The sequence below is a fragment of the Panicum virgatum genome, chromosome 9K (genome assembly GCF_016808335.1).
Source record: "Panicum virgatum strain AP13 chromosome 9K, P.virgatum_v5, whole genome shotgun sequence".
Taxonomy (NCBI): domain Eukaryota; kingdom Viridiplantae; phylum Streptophyta; class Magnoliopsida; order Poales; family Poaceae; genus Panicum; species Panicum virgatum.
Window position 1 is genome coordinate 23888310 of NC_053144.1, and position 9208 is coordinate 23897517.

The 9208-nt window shown below is 44.9% G+C and overlaps 1 protein-coding gene across 1 annotated transcript; it reads right to left on the reverse strand.

The window, feature by feature from the left end:
• Nucleotides 1–7047: 7047 nt before the first annotated feature.
• Nucleotides 7048–8096, reverse strand: LOC120650887 (NADPH-dependent aldehyde reductase-like protein, chloroplastic). The gene has a single exon (XM_039928184.1). It carries the CDS (start codon nucleotides 7986–7988, stop codon nucleotides 7206–7208), a length of 783 nt encoding a protein of 260 aa, XP_039784118.1. The 5' UTR covers nucleotides 7989–8096; the 3' UTR covers nucleotides 7048–7205.
• Nucleotides 8097–9208: the final 1112 nt, after the last annotated feature.

A 9208-nucleotide genomic window follows, 5' to 3' on the forward strand; every position in this document is an offset into this window, starting at 1 on the left:
GACAAGAAGTCACTCGACTTCTACCGCGAACTCTTAAGCATAGCATTACTATCGTCCTATCATACTAGTATAAACTCAAGGAAACCTAGAGATCATGCAACTAAGGTTTCAACCAATATCTATATGTAATGCACAAGTAATATATATATATATATATATATATATATATATATAGATGTCATAATTTAAATTAATAGGTTGTGCTCCGGGGCTTGCCTGAGGGTAACACTAAGTCAGTGTTAATGTTGTCAAGGCCTTAAGCCCTTTCGACCTTGGGCCGGGTCTTCAGTTGCGCCAACTGGTCCTTCTCTCTTCTGGAGATGTCCACCGAACACCGTCTTGGGATTCGGCTCCAACATCGCGTGCTTCACGTCCATGTTTTGCATATCTGGCGTATCTAAATGAAACGCAACAATATTGATGTATGAACGCATGGTTGATGCATCAAAAAGACATAGCAAGCTTAAAAGGAGAGCGGTTCGACGCTACACTATGAGAGTTCATTCAATTTGTTTTAGCCTGAAGTGTGTCCTTTAAATAAAACTTACTAAACTTATTTAGAAGGCTGGGCATGTACACAAAAGCAAAAGAGAGTACTAAAGGATTTCACTTAACTGACTTACAGAACCCTCTAGTTTAATTTGAGATAACCCGGCGTCCACAATTCTGCAAAAACCCGGAATATCCGGATTTTACATCCGGAATATCCGGATTTTCTGGAGTATCCGGATTAATACCCGGAGTTTCCGGGTTTCACACAGTTTTCCCCGGAGTGTTCCAAATCCGCAGTATCCAGACTTATATCCGGAGTCTCCGGGTTTCCTACCATTTTCGCCCCAAAAACTGAAATTTTGATTAAGACTAAACCACCCCACAAAAATCGAAACCCTCCTAGACCCTAGTAGAGTGATTCATGAGAAGATGATTGACCCGAAAAAAATCGCTTAAAACATCCTAGAACGATCAATCCATTTAGCCCTAGCTTTTGGTACCTTGAGTAAGCTTCCCTTGCAAGAATACTCGAAAATGAAACCACCCCAAGGTGGAATACTTGGAGGAGAGGGTCCCCCACGCCGATTGGAGCTCCCTTAGTCCTTGGGATGGATTTGGGATGGTGGATTTGGTGTTTAGGGCTTGGGAAGGGAGAGAGCACGGGGAAGGCTCGTGAGGGAGTGAGGAAGGGAGAGAAAACGGTGAATAACATTTGAGAACAGTCACCAGACCTAAAACACGTGATATAGCACTTTAGGTCCGGACTTTCCGGAAGAATACCCGGAGTATCCGGGTAAATCCGGAATTTCCGGATTCATACCCGGAAGTTCCGGGTTCACAATGATTCCCAGAGATAAATTGCGATTGAGTCGACTTGATTTGTTTTGAAAATTTGTCCAAACATCAAAACTGAGTCATTTGGCACCCCAACTATATTTTTAGCTAAACATTCTTCTTTCCCTATTCCTACCTTTTAGTATTATTTCATTTCAAAAATGACGCGAACCTTTATTTAGAAATCTTTTCAAAAGAGTTTTTCACATTTCCTAGGTTGAATTGCTATCAAGAATTTCTTTAGTGGTTTTGTTCAGGCAGATTTAGTGCTAACAACCATATTAACCATGGAATTAACTTTGTAGTTATGGTGATAAACACCCGGGGTGTTACAATCCTACCCCCTTAAAGAAATCTCGTCCCGAGATTTAAAAGGGGAACTATGGATGTGAAACGTGCTTCTAGGAATAACTTTGTTTAAAACTAACTTTTTGCTATTACCCATTTCCTAAAGCAAAAAGTAGAGACAACAAGGTTGTGCAAAAAGACATTGTAGCCGAGTCGCATCCGCACATGCTTAGATACCAGCGCGCTCCTAGTGACATAATCGTGTGGTTACAAAACACACAAGGTCCTAGGTCCCGACGCGGCACCATAGATTGTGGGACAACTCCACCACAATAAAATCAAAGATAGGGGACGAGTAGCATCCATAGTGAGAACAGAGTTTACCGGAAACCAACCCTAAAATTCGGCTTATTCGTCAATTTGATGCCTATAACCCCTTGATGATACCATTAACATGCAATGTGCGAGGTTGTTAAATTATGTCATGCACTAACACCACCGTAATGACCATGATTTTCTAGTAATACACGTCTAGTTAAGCAAAACTTAAGACACATGATTAAAATGCAAAAAAAAATTGATATTGATAAGTAGCAGAATATATCTATGCTAGGAAAATATGGAAGAGTCACGGAGCCACTGAGCCACTGATTTAAGAATTTTAATTATTTGTCCTAAATCGTAGGCTAACATAAAACAAAAGTCTACCAGTGAAGGTAACGAGATCTACCAATGCTGATGATCCTTCTTTTATTATCTGCATTTTTCGAAACAGTCAAGTTATAGGTGACTTGTAGAACTAACCTTTGGATGCGGCAGTATCCAAAGACTAACCATTTCTTTACCCAAAATCTTAAAATTTTTAACAGCAGCCACAACTTCATAATTAGATATTTGAATGGATTCCAAACTTAACATGTCAAAGCTTAAACTCAATAGCTGTTGTGCAACCTGAAATTTCAGAAAAGTGGGCTCAAAACATAAATCATAACTCACATCGTTACCCCTGGAAAATAATACACCCGACTATAAATTGCTACACCTTTCTCATTAATGAGCTCCTAAGGAAGAATAACCTCACTTGGGAAAACTGGGCCACAAGTTACTAGCGAAAAACATAGAAACATGTGAGATGTGCTAACAGGGTGGAAAAAATGATTACTCAAAATCGCCAATACACCAAAAACACTAAAATCCAAGGCGATGACTTGATGCATGCATGCCTATACGTCCTCACAAAGAAAATTCTTGCCAATCAAACTCTGGCAATATACGGAGATCATAGCGGTGGCACAATACGTGCTCTCCCTATATATACTAGCCGTCTACTATTAATCTATTATTTGCAGGAATTAACTCTAATATATTATTTGCAGGAATCAACTATACCAAACATGGTGGTGCAATCAAAATATCTCAATATGTTCAAGATTATATATATATATATATACACACACACACATAAATAACTTACATTCTAACATTTTGCTACGATGCAGCAAAGAGATCAAGGCTCTCATAACCTCGAGACACGGCGAATCGATCCGATTTAACCTTGCAAGGTGGATCTAACCAACACGGCTCGAGTATGCCCCGTCGGACCACACACACCAACCCTTCCCCTCCCCGCCTCGAACTACAGAACTGCCCCACCTACATATAGTCAGCCGAGCTCAACGAGAGACCACCAAAAGTAAACATATGCATCCCGTTTCTCCGCGACTACTCGACTCGCCCTAAGGGGTGGTGATGAAGTTCTGTACTTTCGAAGCGAGGCAGTACTAGGCTTACCGGTTTCGACTACCTCCTACTCCCGGCATGCGGTTAGTACAATTCAATCCCCGATCAGCACTGCCGACAACGACCGGTCCTTAATCGACTTAGACGGGGCTAAGGCACCCAGGAACCCTGTCCTACGGCCATACATATACATCATCCTCGCCCGGTCTCACATCTCCATATCCATTTCAATACTCAAGTACTGTAACATAAGTAGACATAACCTATGTCTCGCGAGTAACTGGAAATTACTCGACTTCTATATATTCTATCTCTCGCGAGTGACAAGAAGTCACTCGACTTCTACCGTGAACTCTTAAGCATAGCATTACTATCGTCCTATCATACTAGTATAAACTCAAGGAAACCTAGAGATCATGCAACTAAGGTTTCAACCAATATCTATACGTAATGCACAAGTAATATATATATATATATATATATATATATATATATGTCATAATTTAAATTAATAGGTTGTGCTCCGGGGCTTGCCTGAGGGTAACACTAAGTCAGTGTTAATGTTGTCAAGGCCTTAAGCCCTTTCGACCTTGGGCCGGGTCTTCAGTTGCGCCAACTGGTCCTTCTCTCTTCTGGAGATGTCCACCGAACACCGTCTTGGGATTCGGCTCCAACATCGCATGCTTCACGTCCATGTTTTGCATATCTAGCGTATCTAAATGAAACGCAACAATATTGATGTATGAACGCATGGTTGATGCATCAAAAAGACATAGCAAGCTTAAAAGGAGAGCGGTTCGACGCTACACTATGAGAGTTCATTCAATTTTTTTTAGCCTGAAGTGTGTCCTTTAAATAAAACTTACTAAACTCATTTAGAAGGCTGGGCATGTACACAAAAGCAAAAGAGAGTACTAAAGGATTTCACTTAACTGACTTACAGAACCCTCTAGTTTAATTTGAGATAACCCGGCGTCCACAATTCTGCAAAAACCCGGAATATCCGGATTTTACATCCGGAATATCCGGATTTTCTGGAGTATCCGGATTAATACCCGGAGTTTCCGGGTTTCACACAGTTTTCCCCGGAGTGTTCCAAATCCGGAGTATCCGGGCTTATATCCGGAGTCTCCGGGTTTCCTACCATTTTCGCCCCAAAAACTGAAATTTTAATTAAGACTAAACCACCCCACAAAAATCGAAACCCTCCTAGACCCTAGTAGAGTGATTCATGAGAAGATGATTGCGAAAGAAATCGCTTAAAACATCCTAGAACGATCAATCCATTTAGCCCTAGCTTTTGGTACCTTGAGTAAGCTTCCCTTGCAAGAATACTCAAAAATGAAACCACCCCAAGGTGGAATACTTGGAGGAGAGGGTCCCCCACGCCGATTGGAGCTCCCTTAGTTCTTGGGATGGATTTGGGATGGTGGATTTGGTGTTTAGGGCTTGGGAAGGGAGAGAGCACGGGGAAGGCTCGTGAGGGAGTGAGGAAGGGAGAGAAAACGGTGAATAACATTTGAGAACAGTCACCAGACCTAAAACACGTGATATAGCACTTCAGGTCCGGACTATCCGGAAGAATACCCGGAGTATCCGGGTAAATCCGGAATTTCCGGATTCATACCCGGAAGTTCCGGGTTCACAATGATTCCCAGAGATAAATTGCGATTGAGTCGACTTGATTTGTTTTGAAAATTTGTCCAAACATCAAAACTGAGTCATTTGGCACCCCAACTATATTTTTAGCTAAACATTCTTCTTTCCCTATTCCTACCTTTTAGTATTATTTCATTTCAAAAATGACGCGAACCTTTATTTAGAAATCTTTTCAAAAGAGTTTTTCACATTTCCTAGGTTGAATTGCTATCAAGAATTTCTTTAGTGGTTTTGTTCAGGCAGATTTAGTGCTAACAACCATATTAACCATGGAATTAACTTTGTAGTTATGGTGATAAACACCCGGGGTGTTACAATCCTACCCCCTTAAAGAAATCTCGTCCCGAGATTTAAAAGGGGAACTATGGATGTGAAACGTGCTTCTAGGAATAACTTTGTTTAAAACTAACTTTTTGCTATTACCCATTTCCTAAAGCAAAAAGTAGAGACAACAAGGTTGTGCAAAAAGACATTGTAGCCGAGTCGCATCCGCACATGCTTAGATACCAGCGCGCTCCTAGTGACATAATCGTGTGGTTACAAAACACACAAGGTCCTAGGTCCCGACGCGGCACCATAGATTGTGGGACAACTCCACCACAATAAAATCAAAGATAGGGGACGAGTAGCATCCATAGTGAGAACAGAGTTTACCGGAAACCAACCCTAAAATTCGGCTTATTCGTCAAATTGATGCCTATAACCCCTTGATGATACCATTAACATGCAATGTGCGAGGTTGTTAAATTATGTCATGCACTAACACCACCGTAATGACCATGATTTTCTAGTAATACACGTCTAGTTAAGCAAAACTTAAGACACATGATTAAAATGCAAAAAAAAATTGATATTGATAAGTAGCAGAATATATCTATGCTAGGAAAATATGGAAGAGTCACGGAGCCACTGAGCCACTGATTTAAGAATTTTAATTATTTGTCCTAAATCGTAGGCTAACATAAAACAAAAGTCTACCAGTGAAGGTAACGAGATCTACCAATGCTGATGATCCTTCTTTTATTATCTGCATTTTTCGAAACAGTCAAGTTATAGGTGACTTGTAGAACTAACCTTTGGATGCGGCAGTATCCAAAGACTAACCATTTCTTTACCCAAAATCTTAAAATTTTTGAATGGATTCCAAACTGATATCAAATGCATAGATCTGATCTGACACCGGGACTCGATCGGCTCTTTAAAGCCGATGCAAGAGTCGTCCCGGGGAGCCGTCCCCACGGCTCGGACTTACGTTTACACGTGTCTTTGTACGCAGGCAAACCGTTTGAAGCACGTTCGCACCTTCCTGATCGGGTATAGGTCAGGTGGCACGCCCGACATTCTTCGGAATCTCCGGGCGCGTGATGGAATTGCGGGCCGTTGACGAGGGAGCAGTGCCTGCCAGCGCTCCGGTGACCTCCCGGCTCTTCATGTTGCATGTCGCTGCTCGCCGGTGGGTTTCGACCGACAACACACTCGTACCCGCGGGCACAAAATCAGACCCATATCCGTGCCCGCCGGGTTTGATATCTGCAGGTATAAACTCAGACCCGTATCCGTGCCCGCCGGATTTGGTATCCGCGGGTATGCGGGTGTTTCATACCCGTTGCCATCTTTATCCGAAACGCTCAAATTTTAAGACTCAACATCATGCCAGTTACATTAGTTGTGAGAATGGGCGCTAGCCCGGTTGGTAGCTCACTCTGGTGGGATTGCTACCCGCCCGAGTTCGATCCCTCGGATCGGACTTGGGTGCCTCACCGGGGGTACTGTTCATTTGAACAGTTACTCCCTAATAATGCACAGTCTCCGCTTGGATGATTTCCAATCGCATACCTCTCACGCGTGGAGCCATAAAGGGACTACGACGCGCCCTTCGTCTACAGAGTCGGTGGATTCCGGTGATCTCAAGAAGGACGCAGTTTAAGTTTGTGTGTAGTTGTAAGCCAGTTTGTACACAAGTGGTGTATGTGGCATGCGTGCGTGGAGTGGGTGTGCGTGTGTATGAGCAGATATTACAGCTCTACCCAGATGTGAGGCACTAAAAAAACAGTAGTTGTGGATCACTTGAAATGGAGTTACATGCGTGGTATTATCATGGCAATAACTTCGCTACACCCGTGCAACAACTGAATCTCAACTTTTCAGACACAGTAGATGCTACAACTGAAGAAGCTCTGCTTATCTGGCTTTTAGGCGAAGCCACCGTTGACCCGGATAACCTGGCCATTCACCCACGCCGCGCCGTCGCTCACCAGGAACGTCACGACCGATGCGACGTCCGTGGTCTCGGCGATGCGCCCCATGGACCGCTCCTCGACCTTCCGCACGAAGGCCTCATCTTTCCCGGCAAAGAACAGCTCCGTACGCACGGGTCCCGGCGCCACCACGTTCGCGGTGACCCCCTTCGCCGCCACCTCCTTGGCCAGGATCTTCGTCATCGCCTCCACGGCGGCGTTGGTCGCCGTGTACGCCGCGTAGCCCGGCAGGAGCGTGCCCACGATGGACGACGAGAACGTGACGATGCGGCCGCTGCTGCCGGCGGGGATGCGGCTCGCCGCCTCGCGGCAGACGAGGAACGTCCCGCGCACGTTCACCGCGAACATGGCGTCGAAGTCCTCGACGGCGGTGTCCGCGAGCGCCGGGTACTTGGCGTTGAGGAGGCCCGCGCAGGCCACCACGATGTGCGGCGGGGACCCGAACGCCTCCTCGGCGCGGTTGAAGAGCGCGCGCACGGCGTCCGGGTCCGACACGTCGGCGCGGACGGCCACGGCGCCGTGGCCGCGGGAGGCGAGCTCCGCGACGAGCTCGTCGGCTCGCGCGGAGTTGGACGCGTAGTTGACCACGACGCGCGCGCCGAGCGCGGCGAGGTGGGAGGACACCTCGCGGCCGATCCCGCGGGAGCCGCCGGTCACGAGCGCGACGCGGCCGGCGAGCGGGAGCGGCGACGTGTTCCCAGCGCCTGCGAGTGCCATGGCTACCTGGTTGCTGGCTTGGCTTGAACCCCTCGCGGTGTCACGCAGGCAATTGGCAATTCGGCCCTGTCACTTGTGCTCGTGTCTGCTTTTGTGTCAGCTCGAGTTTTGCCGTGCAGCACGCTGCGACATGGCCGTGGATTTATAATAAGGGGTCTAGGCAAGCGCGGAACGGCCCGGGTGGAACGTGACATAGGGAGTGACATCACGTGTCGTCTCGTCTCGGTGACACGGTCCATCGAGGTTACTGCGACGAAGCCCCCGCAGTCGTCTTTCCTGACATGACTACTGGTCGATCGAGGTTACTGCGACGACGCCCCCGTAGTCGTCTTTCCTGACATGACTACTGGTCGATCGATGTTACTTCGACGACGCCCCCGTAGTCGTCTTTCCTGACATGCAGAGGAAGTTTTATAAATATCGCCCGCTTGCCGGCGTATTCGAGCGCCAGCTCATCCGATCTCCCGAACTGGTGGTGGTGGGCCCCTTGATTCTTTAACGCGTGGTATTGCTAGCTAGGACGTGCAGCGATGGAAGTGGGCATACGGAGAAGCGGTGACCCACTAAGCACCACTCGGTAGTTTTCTCATTCGTGTAAAGTGTAGTTGCTCTGAATATGTCACAATTTCCACTGAACAAACTACGTAGTTTGCCAACATATAACTGATGCCAGATAACATGAATCTTGAAAAATACTAATATTTATAGTACATTTTATTTTTTAATACTGTACTCTATATAAACTTTCTAATGTTATACTTCCTCCTTTCCAATTATAATTCATTTGATTTTTTAATACTAAATTTGATCACTTATTTTGTTTGTGGCTTGCTTATTAATACAATTTCTTCGAGAATGATTGAAATTTGACTATGTTTGCACAAATGTTTTAATAAGATGATTCACACAAACATGAGGTAAAAAAAAGTCAAATGAAACTACCAGTGCTTGTATGGACTTGTATAGATTATCGTTTGAACTTGTGCTTGTATGAACATGTATGAACTACCCGTGCTTGTATGGACTTGTATCAACTACATTTGGGCTTGTATGCATTGCGTTATTTGCTATATTTGTATTTGGACTTCTATCGATTGAATGTGATGCAAATTGTGATATATGAAATGATCGTGACATTTGATGCAATATATATGAATTGCCTGTGATGTTAATTTAATTGGAATCTGAAATATTTGTGATTAAATAAAAAAAATGAATCT

Bases quoted from the DNA above. Each gene is read 5' to 3' on its own strand.
- LOC120650887 (XM_039928184.1), bottom strand. From the start codon at position 7,988: ATGGCACTCGCAGGCGCTGGGAACACGTCGCCGCTCCCGCTCGCCGGC.